This window comes from Megascapheus bottae, chromosome 3, assembly GCF_031878675.1.
Source record: "Megascapheus bottae isolate mThoBot1 chromosome 3, mThoBot2.hap1, whole genome shotgun sequence".
Taxonomy (NCBI): domain Eukaryota; kingdom Metazoa; phylum Chordata; class Mammalia; order Rodentia; family Geomyidae; genus Megascapheus; species Megascapheus bottae.
This window is the reverse complement of record NC_143511.1, coordinates 6,171,138-6,195,353: the sequence shown is the minus strand read 5'-3', so window position 1 is coordinate 6,195,353 and position 24,216 is coordinate 6,171,138. Positions and strand designations below refer to the sequence as shown.

The following is a 24,216-nucleotide window of genomic DNA, read 5'->3' as shown; positions in this document are numbered from 1 at the left end:
TTGATCAGAATGCATTTTACACCCAAGATAACATGTTGAACTGAAACCCCTTTGTACAACTACTTACAGATAATAGTTAATCTCTTTATTGCTCCATGGCCTTTGTCATGCAGTTATAGCACAATCTGTTTAGCTGTTGAGATATTGAGCTGTTCTAATTCCTCATCATTTCAAATTAAGCTATTATGAATATTTGCATACAAGTCCACATATGGATAATATTTTCAGAAATTGCTAGACTGTTTTTCATAATTGTTCTACAATTTTATATATCCATTAACAATGTATGGTTTGGTTTATAGTCTTACTAACAGTATGGCTATTCATCATTTTAGCCTTCTAAAAGTTGTGTAGTGGTATGTTCTTATGATTTTTAAAGTGTAGTTATGCTGAGCATATTTTCATTTGCTGTGTGCCAGCTATGTATGTTCTTAAATGAAGTGTGTGTGTGTGTGTGTGTGTGTGTGTGTGTGTGTGTGTCCCAGTGTTTGGCTCATTGCTTTTCATTGGGGGTGATTCTTCCCTTACTGAGATTTGAAAGTTCTTTACATATTCCACATACAAATTTTTCATCACATTTTGTTGGCCCTCCATATTTGTGGGTTCCACAGGTATGGATTCAACAGACCATGGCTTCAACCAACCATGGTTTGAAAATATTCAGAAGAAAAATAAAATCCTTGCAAGTCAAGCACAGTGGTGCATAAGAGCCCATAATCCTAGCAGCTTGTTTCAAGGCAACTCCACCTCAACCAATAACTGGGCATAGTGAGTTTTGTTTGTTATCCCAGCTATGGACAAGTGGGACACAATGGTTAGAGACAATAGCTTACATCTATCATCCTTGGCATCACAAGATTGTACACACAGAATGATTACAGTCCCAGCCAGTCTGGGCATAAAATGAGACCCTATCTGAAAAATAACCAACTTAAAAAGTGACTGGTGGTATGGTTCAAGTGATAGTGTGACTGCCTACCAAGCATGGGGCTCTGAGTTTAATCCTCAAGGCAAACAAAAACACCTGTATCTATCCTAAACATGTACAACCCTTTTTCTTGTCCTTATTCTCTAAACCGTAGAACAACTATTTACAAAGCATTACTGTTGGATCATGATTAATTATAAGTTATCTGGAGAGGGTTTAAAGTACATAGGAGAAAGTTCATAAGTTATAGGCAAATATTATGCCATTTTCTCTCAGAGACTTGAGCATGCAGAGAATTTGGCATCCAAGAGAGGTCCTGGAATCAGCAGTGTGCGGCCTTCAAATGTTTTCTCCTATATTATAGTTTGTCTTTTCATTCCTTTATGTCTTTTAAAGAATTCAGGTTCTTCATTTTGATGATGGCCTATTTATCTTTTTTTCTTCTTCTAGGGACTGTATTTTGGTGTTGAATCTAAAAATTCCTTTGCCTAGCCCAAGATTTTAAAACCTTCTCCCATGTTTTTTCTAGAACTTTCACAGTTTTAGGTTTCCTTTTAAGTCTATGATACATTTTGAGTTAAATGTGACACATAATAGATGGTGTAGGTTCAAGTTCAATGTATTTACCCATGTCCAATTGCTATGTACCACGCTACATCCTTTGAATCACATTTTCAAGTCCCATAGGTATTTTCCCCCCTCAAATTCTGGTGTGCATCAGAACCACAAAAGAGTGGTACTCTAGAAATATTTATTTCTTCCCCATGTATCCTTTCTCCAAGTCAGTAGATCAGAATCTAAGAAATGCAGTGCCTTTATAAGGCTTTCTCTATGTTTGTATCAAAATTTAGAAAGCTTACTAAACATAGTAAGATTACTATTATAGAGAATTATTGTGAACTACCTAGTTTAGGCACTTGGAAAATTAGTAAATTGTAAAGTTTTCCTCTTCAGTGTTCCCAACATTCCTTTTTTTCTATTTAAGCTCTTACGTTTCTCAGTACTACCCCTATCTAGCAAAACAGATCTGTAAAAATTATTTACTCTGGGGATTTAACATTTGCACTTCTACTTTCAGAGAAATTACTCAGTCAACAGCCACTCTTACTTCAAGATTTGTGACCCTGTTCCACTCCCACCATAATCACAGTTCATTGTTTCAGGGCACTTAGTGTCAGGCTTGACTGCACCGAGACTGTAGTGGAAGCTCCCATAACTGGACATATGTGATTCCCCACATTAGCTGAGGAATGCCCAGTATAGACAAATACGAAAAGACAAGAATTGGATTGACTGAATAAAAGGCACAGTATTTCTTTGGGAGGAATAGGATTTAACTAGAGATAGGCGCTAGTTGCCCAACACTGCAAATGTAGTAAACGGTACCAAAGTGTTCACTTTAAATGAAGGGGAATTTTGTTTTGTGGATTTTGTTTTGTGGATGATGGAGTGAATGTGAGGTCCTAAGACCTTGGGGATCCAGTCTTCATTCACATCAAAAATAGGCTGGTGAAGGAACATCAGCATTATGAAGGAATTCTGTGGTGTTGGCCTTTATGGGCAGAGCTAAGGGTAGAAGAGGGTGTCACAGGATTCACTTTTCTGGAAGCAGCAGAGATGACAGGATCTTGAAGCAGTGGAGAATAGATGTTACTGTTTAACTTCCAGAGATTAAAAAAAAAAAAGAGAGAGTAGATAATGTAGAATAGATGTGGGTTTGCCTTTCCTGATAAGAGTCAGAGAGCAAATAGTTTTGCCTGTGTGATGTCAAAGCTCACATCTCTAAGCCTAGCTACTCAAGAGGCTGAGAGCTAAGGATTGTGGTTCAAAGCCAGCCTGGGCAGAAAAGTCCCTGAGACCGTCTAATTCAACAGCAAAAAGCTGCAAGTGGAGGTCTGGCTCAGATGGTAGAGCTCCAGATTTGAGCTAAAAGTTACAGAATAGCACCCAGGTCCTGAGTTTAAGCCCCGGTATTCACACACACACACACACACACACACACACACACACACACACACACACACACACACACACTGCCATTATGTGGAAGTAAACTCCTACAGAACATGAAGGAACTGGCTTGACAGGAGCTGTCAGCTTGCTCAATCCGCTGAAACTGATATAGGGCCCAGGCCACACTTTCTTTGCAAGAAGAAAGTACTAGAGCCTTATAAATGGGAAGTGATAGGATCCAATTACACTTCAAAAATTATGATCTCAGACCTATTTAAATATCATGATATTAAAGAGTATTTTTATCTCTTTTGAGAGAAAGTCGCAAGCTTTCATCCAGGGAAACTTCTAGCTCATATCTCGACCATTTTCTGAGTCTTTTCTTAAGGCAGATCTGAGGGCATCATTCCAACATTTTACCATGTAATTACTAAGCCAACAGGAATTGAAGGCCTTGCAAGAATGCTTATCTAACTGCCAGTTTCAAGCAGGTCAATCCTTTAGTCATTTCAGGGAGATGACTGGTTCTAGTCTTTTCTTCTGACAGAAACACCCATCACAACTATGATGAGAGGCTTGAAAATAATTCTATATTTTCTAAAGTGATTGCATAACAACAAAAAAAGTACAGAAGTAAGCTATAGCTCAAGAGCTAGAGTACCAGCTTTGAGTGAAAAAGCTAAAGAACAGCTTAGGCCTTGAATGCAAGCCCAATACAGGCGCGCACGCACACACACACACACACACACACACACACACACACACACACACACACACACACACACACACACATTGTATCTTTGCAATCTATTTTTTGGCCAGGTGTCAATAGCTCACAGTTGTAATCCTAGCTACTCAGGAGGATGAGATCTGAGGATTGTTGTTCTAAGGCAACCTGAGCAGGAAGGTCCATAAAAGTCTAATTAACCATAAAAAAAAGCCAGAAATGGAGCTACAACTAAAGTGGTAGAGCCCAAGTATAGAGCAAAAAAAGAAAGAGAAAAAAAAAGCCCAGGAACAATGCCCAGTATCTGAGTTCAAACCCCAATAGCGTGTGTGTACCCAAAAGAAACCTGAGTGCCTTTGAATGTTCAGAAGCTATAATCTCACTAAATCTTATCTCTGTCTATTCAAATCTATCATTTTTTCCCATCAAATGTATCAAATCAAGTCCTATCCACAAAGTTGACTGAGCCCACTAGGATCTTAGAGCAATCTATTGGAGGAAGAAGTTCCTAAAACATGGAAAATTAGATCTCTTAGAAATCGTGTTCGATCCACATGAATTAGATCCTTTAGAAATCACATTCGATCCAGGTGCCAGTAGCTCACCCTTGTAATTGTAGCTACTCAAGAAGCTGAGATCTGAGAACATAGATTCATAGCCAACCTAGGGAAGGAAAGTCCGTGGAGCTCGTATCTCCAGTTAATCACCAAAAATGTGAAAGTAGAGCTGTAGCTCAAGTGGTAGAGCACCAACCATGGGCAAAAAAAGCTAAGGGACAATGCGTAGACCACAGCATCAGCATGGGAAAAAAAAAGAAATAAAGACTCCAAGCACTGAAATATGATCTCTGTGCTAAGTGAAAATGATAATATACTGTCTTATAATATTTGCTGCAAAATCAGAGAATGAGATGAAAATAATCTTGAAGTTAAAGATTTACATGCAGAAGTTAATAAGATATAGACAGTATGTACCACATTCTTAAGAGATCATAAAGTCACTAACTCTAGAATAGTAAGTTTAAAGCCAACTGCTAATATAAGAAAAGGCAACAGGGTAAGAAAGAGCTAGATTCCCACCCCCTATACCCCCCCCCCAAAATATGTGTGACATGGCAGGAGGGGAAAGAAACACTGCTACAATCTGCCAAGACCTACATCATCCTGTCCTTCTCTCCCATTTGCAAATATCTTTCCAGTAGCTTTCCTGTCTGGGTTGCACATTGACAAATGCTAGTAATGGGACTGCTTGAAAGCAATAAGTACTCTGAGGAATCCGTTTGGCTTTTAAGTGTGGTTCCATTATGGGATTACATGGCGCCGTAAAGTCCAATACCCAAGGAAGAGAGGATGGGAAATATGACCCAAGGAGCTGAGGCAAAATGACAAAGGAGGCAGTTCGGATTCTATGGCAGCAGATAACATTTTCTCCTTCCCAAGAACCACAAAGCTTTTTTAAAAGCAAATGAAATAAAGATGTGTGCAAGATATTTCTCTCTCTCTAGGATAACAGATGGGAAGGAAGCAAATGAAAAGCAGGTGAATTGCCAAAGACAGGCCAGTGAAAAACATCAGAATTTTAGAGTTAATTATATGCCACTCTTCTAGAAAGAAGAGATAAGAAACTAGAAAAATACTAATTCAGAGAAGGTTGAGCAAACAATTCTTTTGCCTGATGGCAATGAAAGGGATAAGCAAGCATCTTTAAACACTGGCAATTATGCAGATGGCAGAAAGAATAAAGACTTAATTTCATTCCCACATAATGAGGGGAGTTATTAGGAAGAAAATAGAAATGTTTACAGTTTTGAGTGAGTCAACAGCTCAGCCAGCATTTCAAACACATTATCTGAACTGTGAAAGATTATCCTGTGAAATTACTGAAATTAATCAAGAAGTTAAACATTAAAAAAAAAAAACAAGTTCAGAGGTTACAGGAGAAAGGTCAATGTGGAGTGGTCAAGCAAAGCTTAGTCAGAGCATTTCCACACCATAAAGTGTGGATTAGAAGCACAAGGTTCAAGGAGGCCGGTGGAGGCCCTAAGCAGTTTTGAGAGGACTTGAGAGAATTGTGGGTGTCAGCTGTTGTTGCAAAAGGCCAATGTTGCAACCCTTAAACAACCAGGGATCCTTGGCCTCTCCATGACGTTGGTACCCAGCTAGAGTATTTGGGCAACATTCAAAATTAAACACAATCTTCAGTTGATTTAGCCTCAGTGAGTTACTGAGTATGCTGTAGGGTGCAGAGTTTAGCCACGCAGGCTAAGCAAACAGGAAAGATTTGAGCAAAAGCGGATTCTCAACATAACACTGAAACTATACACTATTACAGAGATATTCATAGGGGCTATTTTGGGGAAGTGAAAGGTGACAAAGTCAGGTATTTCCTGATCATTGCTAAGCTTGTATCAAACATGACAAGTATATATTACACTGTGAACTCTACCAAAACATGGACTCAAGAAGGCTGGATACTAGTGGCTCACGCCTATAATCTGAGCTGCCTCACAGACTGAAATGTGGAGGACCACAGTTCAAAGATAGTTGGGGCAAAATAGTCCAAGAGAGTTTATCTCCAAACAAATCCACAAAAGGACAGGCTAGAGACATGGCTCAAGTGGCAAAGCACCAATCAAGCAATTCAAGCTTGATGCCTGATTTCAAACTCTAGGACTGGCAAAAAGGAAAAAAAAAAAAAGGTCAGGAGAAAGAAACAATTGAGGAAAATAACCTGTCCCTCTATCTTAGTCAAATTTACCTTTTCATGAACCACATGGTTCCTTTCCTTAGAACTCCATGAATAAAGGCATACATAAAAATTTTACATGACCAAATTTTTCACAAGATAAGAAAGTGAGTTTGTTTGTTTGCTTTGGTGGAAGGGCTTGAACTCAGGGGCTGGGCACTGTCCCTGAGATTTTTTGCTAAAGGCTAGTACTCTACCACTTGAGCTGCAGGTACCCTGCTGGCTTTTTGCTCCTTTGTTGGAGATAAGAGTTTCACAGATTTTGCTGCCCAGATGGCTTCGAACCAGGCATGAGCCACTAGCTCTTGGCAAGTTTATTTTTCAAAGCACCCCCTAACTGTCACATAGTTACCCAGAATTTTCAACAGAAATTTTAAACTTCTAGTTACAAAAAACCCAAGTATATTATTCTTTCTGGTGATGCTGTTTGGGGAAATTCAGGTAGTATGATTGTAAGCTTAGAATCAAAAATGTCTGTGACAATGTCATCTTTGTCACATACTGGCATGGTGACTTTGGGAAAGATGTTTAAATTCACTAAAAGTCTCTGTTTCATTATTTATAACTTGTAAACAACGTCTACTGTATGAGAACATTTGATGCAATCAATGGGTGAGATAATGTAATTCACTCCATGATAATGCTATAGAAAGATCTCAGTAAATAGCAACCATTATTATTCATTTATTATCATTATGAATAGACAAGATATTTAAAACAATTTTCTAGTCTTAGTCATTTTAAGCTTTTGCATGTGCTTTAATACTGATCATGTTCTGAGCTCAGAATTCTGTCTGAATGAATGCAAGCTAAGTTACAATGAAGTAAAGATATAGTCAGCATGCAGAAAAGTTGCATATAAAATATTAAAAAGAGGGGCCGGGAGTTTGGCCTAGTGGTTAAAGTGCTTGCCTAGCATGCATGAAGACCCGGGTTCGATTCCTCGCTACCACATACATAGAAAAAAAGCTGGAAGTGGTGCTGAGGCTCAAGTGGTAGAGCTCTAGCCTTGAGAAAGTCCAAGGACAGGGCTCAGGCCCTGAGCTCAAGCCTAGGACTGGCAAAAAAAAATATATTAAAAAGAGGGTATCAATGTTTGTGAAGTAATGCACTTTCTATCTGGTGATTATAATGTAACCCTTCTATTAATTACAATAAAAATATATGGAAAAAAGAAAATATTAAAAAGAAAATTTTTCCTTTTTTTATATATTTTTTATTGTAATTAGTAAAAGGGTTACATGATATTTGCCAGATAGAAGGTGCATTAATTCACATACATTGATACCCTTTCACATGTCTTGGTACCCATTTCCCTCCCCTCCCACCCCCACCCGTCTTGGTTTTCCCCCCTTCCCTATCAAATTTCAAATATCCAAATACAAATAAATTCAATATATCAGATAACAAAGTGAGATACTATAACAATATGAGATAACCAAGGGACAGCAAAGGAGATGAGAGATAACATAGTACATTAAGGACAACAATCATTCATTATATGGCTTTTGTTTCAATATCCTGGAGGTCCTTTCAATTAGCTTCACATTATATGGCCTTATGTATCAAGATTTTGCTCTATTGTAGATCTCTGCTACTAGAGCCCAAGGTTTCTACTGATTATGACGAATGAGGGAAACCATTGAGCTTAAGAAGAAAATTTTTTCTTTAGTATCTCTTGTTAATCAGACTTGTTTGTTTCTCTCAACAAGCACCTCTATTTCCAATTGAATTGAACCTCTGGCATTTTTCTAGTTTGAGAGCATGAAAATGTGTGTATTTGAATGTTCCAGAAAGCTCAAGTGCTGATGTAATATTAGTTTCAGAATAAGAATACATTATGAAAGCTGGGCACTGGTGGTTTACACCTGTAATCCTTGCTGCTCAGAAGGCTGAAACCTGAGGATCACAGCTCCAAACCACACAGAGCAGGAAAAGTTCATGAGATTCTTATCTCCAATGAACCACAAAAAAACTAGAAATGGGGTTGTGGCTCAAGTGGTAGAGTGCTAGCCTTGAGCAAAAGAGCTAAGGAATCATCCCGAAGCCCTGTTATTGGTGCACTCGCGTGTGTGCGTGCGCACACACACACGCACATAATGAAAAGAATACATTGTGGAAAAACATCTGTGTTTCAGATGATGTACATTAGCATTCCGTGATAGGAAGAGCTGTTTTCTACAGCTCTTCACAGAGCATCTTCCGAACTCATCATTTAAAGCAAAATAAACTCATCATTCATTGTAAATGCATGCTCCACACTTAGTGGGCTGAGATGGACCAGTGAGGGCTTAGCAGCCAAAAATAGAAGTACCATAGTATGTTAAACAGACGAGATGTAATCCTGTGAATTATGTGCCTCCAAAATTACTGGAAGGATCAGAGGAACAGAGTTGGAGTCACCATCTCACCATAGTCCCAAAGGTGGGGAGATGAAGAGGTGGCCCAGAACAGCTCCTTCCACAGTGCTTTCCGTGTAAATCAGAACTCAGAATGTCTCCAATGCTTTGACCACAGAGTTCATGTTTAGGTCTGTGCTGGAAAACAAACAAGCAAACAAGTGTCATTGTGTGTCTCTTGATGAAGAAACATGGGATATACCAGTCTGCTTTCATGGCCAAGTTTGCAGGAAAAACAGAAAGCTGCCCTGTGCTAATTCCCACCTTTGATCATCTAGGAAGTACATTTGAGTAGTGGAAACTCAGGTCACACCCAGAATTCTAGCCAGCATAGGAAAGTCCCAAAAAGGAGACTTGTTTCTGGTGAAGGAGGTCCAGGAGCACAGGAGCTGGAAATGGCTGTAATATTATTGTATTATGTATATTATATTTATATTATTATATTCCACTTATTGTAAATGATTACTGATAAGCCAAGCACTGGTGTCTCACACCTCTAATTCTAGCTACTCAGGAGGATGACATAGTAGAATCACAATTAAAAGCCAGCCTGGGCAGAAAATGCTATCCCTTGGCTATTTTGCTCAAGTCTAGTGCTCTACCGCTTGAGCCACATCTCCTACCACTGGACTTTTGCTGGTTAATTGGAGATAAAAGTGTCATGGATTTTTCTGCCCAGGCTGACTTCGAACTCATAATCATGAGATCCCAGCCTCCCTAAATAGCTAAGATTACAGGCATGAGCCACTTAGTACCTGGTGTGAGACTCCTATCTTGAATTAACCAGCACAAAGCTGGTAAGGTTAACAGGATACATTGTATGCATGGGAATGTATGTATGTATGTAAATGTTACAATGAAACATTTCTTGTAGAACATATATTTAAAAAACCCTTTTATTTATTAATTATCTTAAGTTGGTGTACAAAAATGTTTCAATTCAACATGTCATTGTGTGAGTACAATGCCTCTTAACCAATGTCACCCCTCCATCATTCTTCCACATCTCTCCTAACCCTTCCCATCCCCTCAATTTACTTAGTACCATACATATATGCATTGAATCTTTTTTCTTTATTAATTTTATTGTCAAGGTTATGTATAGAGGGTTACAGTTACATACAAAACACGGTGAGTACATTTCTTGTTGAAACATTATTACCCTCTCTATGTATTGAATCTTATGCCTGCATTCTTTATTTAGGAAACAATATTCTTATTTTATTTTTAAAGGCTTTTTATTATTATTATTATTATTATGTCATTGTACAAAGAGGTTTCAATTCCATCAGTCAGGTTATGAGCATGATGAGTCTTGATTCAATGTTTCCATCATTTCTGCCCATTTTCCTCTTCCCATCCCATCCCAAGTTACAGAGTATGACTGCATTCTTCATCAAAAAAAAAAAAAAAGAATTTGCCTCAGATCTATATTATCATTGGCTTGGGCAGCTCCTGTCCCCTCCTCAGTTTTTAAAATTTGGAAACCTTAGTTATCTTTATCACTCATTAATCCAGCCTTACACAATTCCTTCAAATGACCTTTTCAATATATAGTACTAGTGAACAATTGCATATTTTAACTTAATTGTAAGGCTCTGGAGCCCAGGAAGCTCACACCAAGCCTGTGTATTAAACCTCCACGGCCCTACCCTCCCCAAATCTCAAGGAAATTTGCTGAATAAAAAGGCTGTAGCTTTAACAGATGAACAGAAAATTAAAGTATTCTGTTATATGCCATGAAACAAAGTAATTAGCAAAAGGACAAGGGCTGTTTTTAAATGTCTTGGCTTTGGGGCTTCATTTGGCTGGGTTAATGTTGGATCTGTTTTCAGTATAGCTTTTTTTTCTTCTCCTGTGCTTGAGTTTGTTGCTTCAGAAGGGGGTGGGGTTGTCATACTAGAGTAAAACCTGTAACTGTGCCATTTGAAATATGTGAATTTTTTTTGTCAGGTGAGATGGAAAAACGGCTCTTGGATTTTTTATTTTCTTAGCACCCAAATTTAAACAAACAGTTTTGCCCTAATGAAACAATAGATAGAGACACCAACTTTAACTCTTAGTCTACATAGGTATTTGCCTCTGTGTCACACCCCTAAAAGCAGGGGAGGCAGAAACAAGGTGGATTAAATGATTTCTACCCTTTTCTTAATTCCTTAGATGTTTTCCCAAGAAGGCTATTGTGTAGTGAATCTTAACCACCTGCCATTATTTTTTCTTATTATTATTACTGCAGATATATTTTAGCCTCTCTTTTCACTCTCATGGTCAAAGTAGCTGCCTAGAACTATTCTTTTTTTTTTTTTTTGCCAGTCCTGGGGCTTGAACTCAGGGCCTGAGCACTGTCCTCGGGCTTTCTCAAGGCTAGAACTCTACCACTTGAGCCACAGTACCACTTCCAGCTTTTTCTATGTATGGATACTGAGGAATCTAACCTGGGTCTTCATGCATGCTAGGCAAGCACTCTACCAGTAGGCCTAACTCCTGGCCTTGAGAACCAAATTCTGTCTGTCACCATAACCATACTCAAATTTCTCTACGATTCCTGTGTGAATACTCATGAGCTAGTCATCATTTCACAGATAAATAGGAACTTGCTGGCCAATCACTGAGTGCTTCAAATCGCTATCATCTTTCCCATGAGCAATTATTTGAATAACAGCAATTACTATGGTTTTAAATTCATTATCATGTTTAATCTTCATCATGTCCTATAAGATAGTTCATATAATTATGTACATTTAGCAAGAACATAAGTAAAAATTAGAACCTCTCAAGTAGCCAAATGATAGATGGCACAACCTAGGTATGAATGACACTTGACTATTGAGTGGGACAAAGAGGAGAAGCATTGGCCATTGACCCATTGGCACAGAGTGAATTTGGGCAGATAAATATCACCTTTCCCAAGGAGTTGTGACCCTTCCTAGAGAAGGCATCCTCAGGGAAGGGCAGCAACACACTTCACTGCTTCTCTGAGCTCTTCGTGATGCCCTGGACAGTACAGGAATGTGTATGTCACCTAGATATAAATCTTTTCTTGCCCTACACTATTTATTTCCTCCCCCTCACTGCTCAGGGTTTTTACCTCCAAAATAGCATATCAACAGTTTGATCTAGGATTCAGGCTATGCTTTCTTAAAGACTTGGGCTAAAGGAGTTATTTTCTTTTACCACTTTACAAAATTGGGTTACTATGTAAAAAAAAAACTGGGTCATTGAAACATGGAGAAAATAATGAACATAACAACTTGAACTATAATTCAGAAAGGCATCCAAACATAATCAGTGAGTAGGAATCTCTTGCGAATACAGAACTATAAGTCTATGTAGGTCAGACAAATGATAATTTCACTATGGAATACAAAGTTGGGTGCTGGCGGCTGGCTCCTGTAATCCTATCTACTCCGAAAGGCTGAGCTCTGAGGACCAAGATCCAAGATTCAAAGCCAGCCTTGGGCAGAAAAGCCCATGAAATGGGAATGTTCAGTTAACCACCCAAAGGTTGGAAGTGAAGGTTTCTGAAGTGGTAGAGCACTAGCCTTGAGTTAAAAAGCCAAGCCAGAGTGTGCAAGGCCCTGAGTTCAAGCCTCAGCACTAGCAGCATATAGGCGCACCACCCCCCCACACCACACACACACATGTCAAATCAGATGTGGGTCCTTATGTATTCTGGGAAACCTGGAAAACTAATGCTTTGCTTCTTCATCAATATATATATCTATATATATATATATATATATATTAGTGGCCTAGTGGTAGAGTGCCTGCCTAAATTACATGAAGCCCTGGGTTTGGTTTCTCAGTACCACATATACAGAAGAGGCCAGAAATGGCACTGTGGTTCAAGTTGTAGAGCACTAGCATTGAGAAATCCCAAATACAATGCCCTTGCCCTGAGTTCAAGCCCCAAAACTGGCAAATAAAAGTGCGCACGCACACACACACACACACCCCAATCCTTTGAGCCCTAGTAAGACAATTTAATTTTTCTAGGGCCAAAACAAACTATTACTTTACATTGTACAATTCTGTTTTCCAAATCACAGAGACATCATTCAAATTCCCACTCCTCACGGTCAGAACAGGTAATTTACTTATAAAACCTACACAAGTTTATAAATGTTATGCTAGAGAAAAAGTTTATCTACCAAATTCCTTCATAAGACATCTCAGTGGGCATCATATCAAATTAAGTGACCGCCAGTGTGGAAAAGCCATGATAACATAGATGTTTGAGCAGATATTTTACTTTATAGGTGATTTCTTCAAAAGCTTATCTCCAAAGTATGCATCAATTTTTGCCCTATAAATAAGTTATATTCTGGAGCTGTGACTCAGAAGTAAAGTGCATGCTTAGTATACGTGATATCCCAAGTTCAAGCCCCAGTATCAAATAGATAAACAACTAGTTAAAAAAAAGTCATATTACTCTAAGAGGTACGGAGCTACTCCCCATGAGATGCTGTCAGTGAAGTGTGAAGCAGGGGGATAACCCCTTCTATTGCTGTTGTATCACATAGAATAAGCTTCCAGCATCACTGTAGCATGGGAAGAGATGGAGGATGCACACCAACTTTTATATAGCTTTAACTTGCTTTTTTAGCCCAGAATGACACTCTGGGTAATATCATCAAGAAACAATGTGGAGACAGCATGCCATTGTATTTGTATGGTGAGAAGTATGAATGGCTTTGCAATTGCTGTCAATCAGTAAATGGTGATTGGTTAGTGTATGTTTGATTAAGTAGTCAGAATTCTGGGAGCAGTGGTACACATTTGTATCAGATACTGGGAGGTGGAGAAAAAAGATCTCTTCAGCTTAGGACTTCAGGGCCCAGTCTGAGCAACACAGTAAGAACATACCTCAAAAAAGAAAATGGCTCACATCTGTAATCCTAGTTACTCAGGAAACTGAGATCTGAGGATCACGGTTCAAAGCCAGCCTAGGCACTAAAGTCCATGAGTCTCTTATCTCCAATCAACCACCAGAAAACCAGAAGTGGTGCTGTGGCTCAAGGGGTAGGATGATAGTCTTGCGCTGAAGAGCTCAAGGACAGCACCTAGGCTCAGAGTTCAAGTCCCATGACCAATAAAAAGGAGAGGGAGAGAAAGAGAAAGAGAGACAGACAGACAGAGGGGAGAGGGAGAGGGAGGAAGAGAAAAGGAGAAAAGTGGTTATGAACAAAGATGGGATGTGTGCTCCATATACAGCACCAGGGGGCGCTGCCAGGTAAGTCAAAGGCCACATGTTCCTTTATCCACATAGAGGTTGTACACATAGCCTGCGCTCAATCTTTAATCACTACTTAAGAAAATGAAGAAATCTTGTACAACTAGAAGGAGATAATGAACAAGTTGGGAAAAAAGAAATTCTATGTAATCTAAACCCATGTACTTCCTTTAGTTTGTTACAGCGAGAATTCAGCAGAAAATATGAGGCACTGCTTTTACTAAATGAATTCAGAAAGCTGTCCAAATAAAACATGAGTAAATGAATTTCTGATATAAAGAATGACTATTTCATTAAAGATCTTATTGGTGATTGCAAGAATTTTGTTAAAGTGGTATCTTACCATGAAACTGCCTTGTATCTTAAAAGACATGAATCAATCACTTCAGAACAAAATTATTTAAAATCCCTACTCTTAAAATTGGCTATCCAGATCTGTTAAAATGGCCAACTTCTATAATAAACAATATAGTGAAAACCTTTTCCTACTCCAAGTGATTTCTTTACTCATTGGTGGAAAAACATAGATGGCATATTGTTTAATATATTTTAGAACTCATGCTCAAATCTTCTGAAAGGACATGAGAAAAGGGGCCCAGAGTGTGGCCTAGTGGTAGAGTGCTTGCCTACTGTGCATGAAACCCTGGTTTCGATTCCTCAGTAGCATGTACACAGAAAAAGCTGGAAGTGGTGCAGAGGCTCAAGTGGTAGAGCACTAGCCTTGAGAAAGCTCAAGGACAGTGCCCAAGCCCTGAGTTCAGTCCCCAGGACTGGCAAAAAAAAAAATACATTACAAATAAGAGGAAAACAAATAGGAAAATATCAACTGTCCATTTGCTTTTCTAACCAGACGTATTTCTTGATTTTAAAAAACATTGCAATAGCCAGGTGCAGTGGCTCATGCCTATAATCCCAGCTACTTAGGACGCTGAGATCTGAGGATTTTGGTTCAAAGCCAGCCCAGGCACTAAAGAACCTGAGAGTCATCTCCAATTAACCACTAGAAAATGGGAAGTGGGGCTGTGGCTCAAGGGGTAGAGCGGTAGACTTGAGCTGAAAGAGCTCAGAAACAATACTTAGGCAGGCTCGAGTTCAAACCCCATCATACAACAAACAAAAAACATTGCAGTTGTCCCAGCTCTATGGTGGTTTGACTCAACAATGATCCAACTTTAGGAAGGCTCAAAAGTGATGATAGTTTACTTCACTTAATACAATTTTTCTTTTTCTCTCTTCTTTTATTTTTTAATATACTTTATTTTAATTAAAGCCAAGAACATGTTCAGACCCTCAGCCTCTCTTGTTTTTGTTCTCCTTTACCCCAGGTCTACAGATCTGAATCCACACATGAAACAATTAAGAGATCAGATGGTGAATTTCCATCCAAATGTGAAGCAGTCATTAATCAAAAGCCTGAAGGACAAAAGTAGCTATCAGCCAAAGTAAAAGTCTCTACTCAATTGACAGCGTGCCCCTGGAAGGCAGGAAGACTTTGCTGGGGATATAAACTATTTAATATTACAATGTTTCTCAATCTTTTGCTAGTAATTCTTCATGAGAAATGTATTTTATAATGCAATACAGTACATACATATACATCTAGATATGCAAATAACCAAACAAAAAACTTCCCAGGTAAAATGTTTTCCCGCACTTTTAAAATGCTCTTTGATCTTTCATTTTTCATTCTGTTCTATTTTTTTTTTCCTTTTGTGCCAATATTCAGGCTTGACAGCTGTCTTGGTGCTGTCCCTGAGCATTTTTGCCCAAGGCTAATGCTCAACCATTTGAGCCAAAGCTCCACTTCCAACGTTTTTTGTACTTCTTTGGAGGTTAAAAGTCTTGGTCTTTTTTTTTGTCCAGCCTGCCTTTAAATTGTGATTCTCAGATCTCAGTCTTCTGAGTAGCTAGGATTATAGACTTAAGCCACCATCACCTGGCTCTGCTCTATTCTTATTTGGCCTTTATTGTTTTTTTTGTGGGTTTTTTCCCTGTGTGTGTTGGCCCTTCCTGGGGCTTGGGCTCATAGCCTGGGCACTGCCCCTAAGCTTTTGTGCTCAAGACTAGCCACTGTAGCACTTGATCCACAGCTGCACTTCTGGGTTTTTGGTGATTAATTGGACATAAGAGTCTCATAGACCATTTTTCCCTGTCTGGCTTTGAACCTCCCACCTCAGATCTCAGCTGCCTGAGTACCTAAGATTACAGGTGTGAACTCTAGGCACCCAGCTTCCCCAGAAATTTTTATTGGGAAGCTTGGAAAACATTACTAACATTAATAACACAAAAATATGTGTTGTCAAGTTCAACAGCCACTGGTAATTATTTTAGTCTTAAAATTCCTTTACTGTGAAAATAGAAGTTCAGAAGGTGGCTTTCTTTTTTTTCAGCTTATATGCTTCTTAAGGAAATTTTCAATATTGGCAGAAGCCAAATTGTCTACCTTTTATGACAAAAAGATTAGTGACTCAGTTTCTCCAAGTATGAGAAAAAAAACTAGTAATCTCCCTAATTGATAGTACTTCTGTAGATAATAACCGTTTGTTCTCAGATGGAAGTACTTTCATTAGCATAAGTAGATGCATATTTCATAAACACAGGCACATGTGTTTCATATTCCACTCATATTTATTTACCCATTCTGTAAACACATGTGTACACAAAGCCACATGGACATTTTTAGGGAAGCGCAGGAATACTATACACATATAAACACCACAGTTGTTGCCCCCGGGGATAAGGGAGAGGAATCACTGCCCAAAGTTTCTCATTTGCCTCTTTCTGCCTTATCAGGGGAAAAAAAGCATGCTGCAGAGTCAAGCTCTGGAATTTTCTTCCATCTTCTTCTTAGTCTGTCCTGCCCTCTTTAGGCTCTGATTTATTAAAAAAATAATGCATCCTAAAATATTCATGATTTCTAGTAAGTTAATACAAAGTCTTGTTAGAAGCTCTAGCTCTTGAGTTCCTGATACAAACTTAATGAACAGAAGTTAATCAGGTTGATGAAATAGCTATTTTTTTGCTAAGCAAATCTTATAGTTCCTCTATTACTACCAATGACCTTGGACATAATTGAGGTCACGTGAATGTGAACTTAGTTCTAAAGGTCAGGTTTTCCCAGGGGGGGAGGGGACAAGAAAGGCAGTGACAGGTGGCCTACATTTTAAAATCTTGTGTCTAGTCTAAGCTTCCCTTGAGACTGAAATAGAGACACATTATCTCTTGCATCAGAAAGAATCAATTAACTGTGACGTAGTGTCTCCTGAATTTAACTAGATTTTTTCTAAACTTGGTGCGTAATACACTGTAAGAAAGAAATTACTGTTAGGTGGAAATTGGGCTCCCCAAAATTTTGTTTATTTAAATACTTGGTTCCAGTGATTAAGGGATCTTTTTCTCCTTTTAGTCTCCCTCTGTCTCTCTCCCTGTCTCTGTCTCTCTGTCTCTCTGTCTCTCTCTCATCTGAAAACAAAACAAAAAAGTAGCTATCTTTTCCCAAAAGATACATGTTAACTGCATACATCAATCCTTACAAAAGGCCATGGAAAGGTGCTAACCTTGTTCTCATTGTAGATGGGGAAGGTATATTCTGTGAAACTCAGTAGCAGTTCATTAACAGCTAAGGCAAGATATGAACCCAAAGCTCATGTACTATCCAATACTTCCCAAAAGCCATGTGCTTCCCACAACCTCAGAAATGCAACACAAATGCAATTAGTTGAGATGAAGTCGTTCCAGAGAGAGGTGGGTCCTAACCTCTATAACCAGTGCCCTTAAAAGAGATGGACACCTAGTCATGCAGAATAAGGCTGGCTGATGAGAGTGCAGATAATTGCTGGTAATGACAGAGTCTAAAAGATATGGAGCACATTCCCCCCGAAAGAGAATATGGCCCTGTGAAAAGTTTGCTTTTATACTTGTAGCCTCTAGGACTTGGAGGCAATAAATGTATGTTGCTTTAAGGGTCTGTGGTATATGAGACTTTATTGCATCAGCCATAAGAAACTAATACAACCCAGGATCCCAAGCAATATACCTTACAACCTGATTATTGGTTAAATTTGTGGTGGAGAGAAGTAAAAAGAAATCACCAAAATGATTCCATGTTCCAGAACTAGTCTCTACGGATGTGCGTTTTCACGTTTCCCTCAGGTTCTATTAATGAACATCCCACCCATTTTTACTTCTTAGAAACAGTAGCAGGCTAGGTGTAGTGGGTTACCCAGGTTTCAGGAGGTTAAAGCAGGAAGATCTCTAGTTCAAGGTCAGCCTGGCCTACAGAGTGAGATGATGTCTGGGGAAAAAATAGTAGTAAATAAATAGCAGTCCCCTTATGTGTTTTTTTTTGGTTGTTGATCATCTCCACTGTTTGTGAGATGTGCTTTTAGTGAGAAAGGCTACAAATTCCAGAATTCTTGGTTTTCAGTCAACATCATCGTTATCATCATTTTTTAAGGATTAAATGTTTACTAGTTCAAATATCTTAAAAATAAGTGTTACAATAAATGTTAAAATGTTACTTTACATTAAAAGGTAATTAAAGATAGTAAACAATTATAATATAATAACTGGAAGCAATCATGACACTTAAGGGTGCCCATGTACCTCAGCCAAACCACACCAGAGAAAATTTGTGTTCCCTACTCCACTGCCATCTACCATGCCCATTTCCCTTACTTTTAACACCTTTAAGCTGGACTTCCTTTTTCTCCCTCCTTGTCGTACAGAACCTGAGTGTTAACATTCCTACCTCTCCTTGAACCTACATCAAAAACCAACCAGATATTTCTATGAATCTGCTTAGGCCTAACTCCATGCAAGTTCTTCCCACCCTGAAGAGCTGTCAAAATATTGATAGTAGCAGGGTGAGGTGGTTCAAAGCCAGGCTGGGCACAAAAGGACCTGAGACTCTAATCGCCAATTAACCTCTAGAAAATGGGAAGTGGGGCTTGGCTCAAGGGTAGGGTGGACCCACCAAAAATAGAATAAAATAAATAAAATATAAATATTGAGGGTTCACTCATATTTCCCTCTCCCCTGAAAATACCTTGCTTGCTTGCTCCAATTCTTAAAGATATTCTTACTTTTAAAATTTTTTTTTAGGTTTTTTTTTTTTCATATATTTTTTATTGTAATTAATAAAAGGGTCACATGATATTTGCCAGATAGAAGGTGCATTAATTCACATACATTGATACCCTTTCACATGTCTTGGTACCCATTACCCTCCCCTAGGTTTTGTTTTGTTTTTAATTTTTTTTTAAGTTTTTTAGTTTTATTTATTTATTTATTTTATTATTTATTTATTTATGTTTGCCTGGGCCTTGAACTCAGGGCCTGAGCACTCACAGCACCACTTCTGGCTTTTTTTCTATGTATGTGGTACCGAGGAATCCAACCCGAATAGCTGTATATGCACTAGGCCAAACTCCGGGCCCCTATTCTTACTTCAGCGATTCTTAGCAGCTGGGCTACGTATTCAATAAGTCCACTGACAAGATTGGATTGACCTGGCCTCCATTGACCTGGCCTCCATTGACAAGCTCGGGAATTGACCTGGCCTCTTCTTACCCGATGACAGTAAAACTTGTAGAGTTGACAATAATTCTTCAGGTGGTTTAGATGAGAAGTAAGGATATTTTGAAGATGACAGTGATTGAGTCAAGCCAGTAGAACTGCACAGCCAAGAGAAGGCAGCAAAGCAGATCAAGAGCATACAGCTGGTTGATTACAGAGAAAGGATGGAGAGTTGATTGTTCACATTCTCAGCACTCTGAGCAGTTTCCGCTCTCCGCAGCTTGTCTCCTAAAACTCTAAACACCTCCAAATCACTTTCAGAGAAGAGGATCAGCTCCCAAGTGGCACATGCAACCCACTACAGACGCTCACAAACTACCACCTCATTATCATCATTTTAGTTCATTGAAATAGGTCCAGATGAAAGCGCCATCTGTGGTTTGGGACCCTGGTATTAATGGATCACCAGGAGATGGCAGTGTGAGTCGCAAAACCTCCCCATCCACAAATCACCCAAGTGGCTGCCCTGTGAATTCTGTCTCAAGAAATGGAATTTGGGTTCCTAGCCTTGGTGAATGACCCCAGAAGCAGCAGACTGACCACTGAGTATCCTGAGAGGCCACGTGGAGTGATTGCTTCCCAACTTTGCATGATCCTTTCTTCTTGTTCAAGAGGGAAACATTGAACTACAATGGTATGTTCTTCATTTGAAGAACCTTCCAGTTCAAACACTAGTGATTTTCTATTACAGCTATTCAGCATATAAACTGCAATCTCTATATCTGCCTTCTCTGATCTAAGAGTTTCAAGCAAGCATCCCAGTTTCAGGGTATTTATATTATGGATAAAAGGAAGAAGGACTGTAAAAAAGAATGAAGAAGAGAAAGTTGAGAAATACCAAGATATATTAGAAGCATCAGGATATATTAGATAGATAATAGATTGATCGATAGATAGATCTTTTATAAATGCTGACATTACACACCTGTGCATGCCAATTGGTCTATTTACTAATATTTATTGTCTTTATGATCCTGAGATGCTCACTTGAACTATCTGGTCCTAAGTATCTTCATCTATTTTGTTTGCAAATGGTTACAGTGATCTCAGATGGAAAAAATCACTAAGAAAACTACGCCATAGTATTTCTATGACAAGTGCTATTGTCATCAATCCAGTCTAGCCATGCTTTTCAGACATTATCTTGGATCAGAATCACTTAGAGGTCTCATTCACTTTTGCTAGATCCCCAAAGTTTCTGATCTAATCAGTTTATGGTAGAAGCAGAGAATTTGAAGCCCTAATACATTCTTAAGTGATTTTCAGGTCCAAGAGGGCACTTTGAGAATGCTGGTCTATAGCAATGTTAAGAAAATGTGATAGTGTTGAGTCCTTCTGTGTCCTGGAACCTCTTAAGCTACTTGGTAACACAAAATTAAGGAGAATCTTTTCAGAAAGGTGGGAAATACTGTCATAGTCTTTATCTTGTGGCCGAAGACACCTTTTCAATGTCTAGATGTAGCCAAAAGGGAGCCATCTGGTAGACCAGGCTTTTTCCAGTAGGTGCTCACAGACTCACTATCTTTCCTACTCTGGAGCTGGACAATAGGATCAAAGTACCCTACGCCATCTCCTCAAAGACCAGGGACAGAAGTTTAGGAGAGAGGTCCAGGACATCTCTTCAGAATGCTACAAGAAGTGGTTGTGCCTGGGTCTCTGCAGGTATTGCAGCTCACCCAGCTCCATTCTCACTATGGTGTGTAACACCTTCGAATGTAATAAATCCTTGTTTGTTAAATTTACTACTGTGCGTTATAATGTATTTTTGTTGCCATTACAAAATACCTGAAACTAAGACGTGTGTGTGTGTGTGTGTGTGTGTGTGTGTGTGAGTGTTAGTCTTGGGGTTGAACTTGAGTCAAGTTCCTTTTCTGCTGTTTGGTGGTTAATTGGAGATAGGAGTCTCAGGGACTTTCCTGCTCAATCTGACTTCAAACCATAACCCTCAAGTCTCAGCCTCCTGATCTGGTAACTTAGAATAAAGGTTTGCTTAGTTCATTTGACTGGAAGTTGGGAAGTCCTGGAGGACAACATCGGTATTTGGTCAGCAACAAGGGAAGGCTTCTTGCTGGTTGATGGGGGCAGGGGGAAGGAGGAGGTCTCTTGTTCAGTCTCTCTATAGAGACTGAACCAGATTGCTGGCTCAGGTCTCTTCCTACAAAGCCACCACTTGTGTTATAGGGATCCAACCCTCCTGACCTCATCTAATCCTAATTACCTTCCAAAGGCTCCATTCCAAATACTCTTAACTTATGATTTGCAGAATTAAATTTCCAATATAGGAAAATTGAGGTAGGCTATTACCTCTCTTTCCTTTTGCCAGCTTCACCGATATACATAGTACACAGTTTTGTTCCTTTTACTCTCTCAAGAGTGGTTGGAAAATAAGAGGCATGCAGACATTTCGTTGACTGTAGGATAAATGTTAGCAGTGTTCCCATCTTGCATGATGTTGCGAAGCGCATTTATGTAAGCAGTGGCAGCTTGCTTTCACCAGCATGTCAGCACATTTACCAGAACAAACTGCAAAACCCAGGTATTTGGATTGAAGAAGTCTCAAACTCCCGACCACATTGTGAACCAATGAAAATTCCCACAATTCAATTAAGACTTCAACAGTGCCTATAAAAAAAAAAAAGAACTGTAGAACCAAAGAGATAAGTGCTAGAAGAGACTAGAGATTTGCTAAGTTGCAGTGCTTTACACAAAGGAGAGCAGAGAGCCTTTGCTGGCTGCTACAGGTTGTGGAGAACATGAGAAATAAGGACCAAGAAAGTCTCTCTTATGGAGCCCAGCAAATGTCCCACTGAAGGGTATGTGAGTATCATAATACATGATGTCTGGTGACCAGAGCCAAGTCATTTTGTTGATCTCAAAAATAACATAACCCAAATTTGGCACATATTCTGATACCATCTACATTGTACAAGAAATCAAGAGAAACGATGTGACTATTCTCAGAAGTTTTATATCCTGTTTGTTTCTGATTCTATCACTTATCACTTGGATTTGGAAATTAAACATTATAGATTGAGAAAGAAGGTTTAAGATAAGAGTTAATGATTAGCACTGAGAGCCTCAGTGAACTGACAGGTAGGTAAAGCTCAGAGAAGGTAAAAATCTGAAGAAAGCCAAGTAGAGTTGGTTTATGTTTTTAGTTCTAGCTGAATTATTCAGGAAGGTGAGATCTGAGGATTATGGTTAGAAGCCAGCTAGGTGGAAAATTTCACAAGACTTTCTTCTCTAATTAACTAGCAAAAAGCTGGAAGTGGAGCTGTGGCTCAAGTGGTAGGGCACCATCTTTGAGCCAGAAAGCTAAAAGACAGTGCCCAGTCCCTAAGTTCAAGCCTCATTGCTATAACAAAAAACGGAAGAAAACAGATGTGAACACCCACAAGGAAAATGAATTGTTAGTAGAATTATTCCTCAGAAGCTGACATTGCAAGTGGGCAGCAAGCCAAAGGCTTCATCATTGGTAAGCTTCACTTTGCTACCATATACAACTGCCATTTTATAAGTAAAAAAATGATTGAATAACAGCAATGTCATTTGGCCATAAATAAAAATTATCATGGTCTTTTTAAAGACAAGTTATCTAGCCTCACAGTAGATAAAATAACTTACCATTAGCCATTTGACTAAAAATGGCAAAGTAGATTTTTTAAACCCAACCTCTACTATGAGACTGGAGAAAGAAGGTTAAGTTTAGAAATAGCCATAAACTATGGCGCTATTTGTTCTGTACTGGCCAACATTGCTTACAACTTACAGTTCTTTATTCTTCCTTTATAGTCATAAATAATGCACTGTAGGAAAACTGTAAGCTCTATATTGAAGGAGCCCTAAGTACTGAAAGAACCACAAATGGCTGTTTTCAGGTTATCAAATTTTAATAACACTATTTTGTTACACTACTGCAGCTTTCCTTCTAAAGAGAATGTTCCAAGAACTCATTATGTGATTATAAAATAATAAGGCACTTCACAAGTGCCTTGAACGAAAAGCAATTCCCTCCTTATAGCAATATTCAGCATCCCTGAATTATTTTTTAATCCAAAGCATGCTTTCTCATGCAACATAAAGCAGAAAGTTAAGTATAAGTAAGGAACTAAGCAAGACATAACTCAAAATAACCTCATAGATACTAATGGCATTCCTAACAATAGCCCAGGCCGGTGATTATCTTCATAGTTCAAAATTGCTCACAAGATTGTTGTGAGAATGATTGTACCCAAAGGGCCTCTGGGGGATTATCTCTCCTTTTGAGTTCTAGGATTATTGTTGATCAGTTTTCCTTTTGTGTAGGTAATTTAATACTAAATGCATGCATTTGCTTGGTATTGAATACAAGTTTCCTAAGTATGGGACAAAGACTGACATTAGAAGACCAATATCTGTATCTTTCTATCATAGTTGAATACTAAACATTCTATTTCATGGACATGAAACAAAGCAGAGCCAGGTGCTGGTGGCTTAGACCTGTAATCATAGCTACTCAGGAGGCTGAGATCTGAAGAGCACACAGGGTTCAAAGCCAGCCCGGGGAGGAAAGAATGTAAGACTCTGATCTCCAATTGACCAGCAGAAAACTGTAAGTGGTGCTGTGGTTCAAAGTGGCAGAATGCTAGCCCTGAGCAAAAGAGCTCAGGGACAG

At 38.9% G+C, this 24,216-nt stretch overlaps 1 protein-coding gene across 1 annotated transcript in view; it reads left to right on the top strand.

Annotated features, from left to right (window-relative positions):
* The window catches only part of LOC150064879 (uncharacterized), a 43,158-nt gene extending 27,645 nt beyond the window's left edge, over positions 1–15,513 (top strand). Inside the window, exon 2 of the mRNA XM_090329507.1 lies at positions 15,311–15,513. Coding sequence (XP_090185633.1) covers positions 15,311–15,431 — 121 coding nt within the window. The 3' untranslated portion in view covers positions 15,432–15,513. The remainder of the gene's footprint in view (positions 1–15,310) is intronic.
* Positions 15,514–24,216: the final 8,703 nt, after the last annotated feature.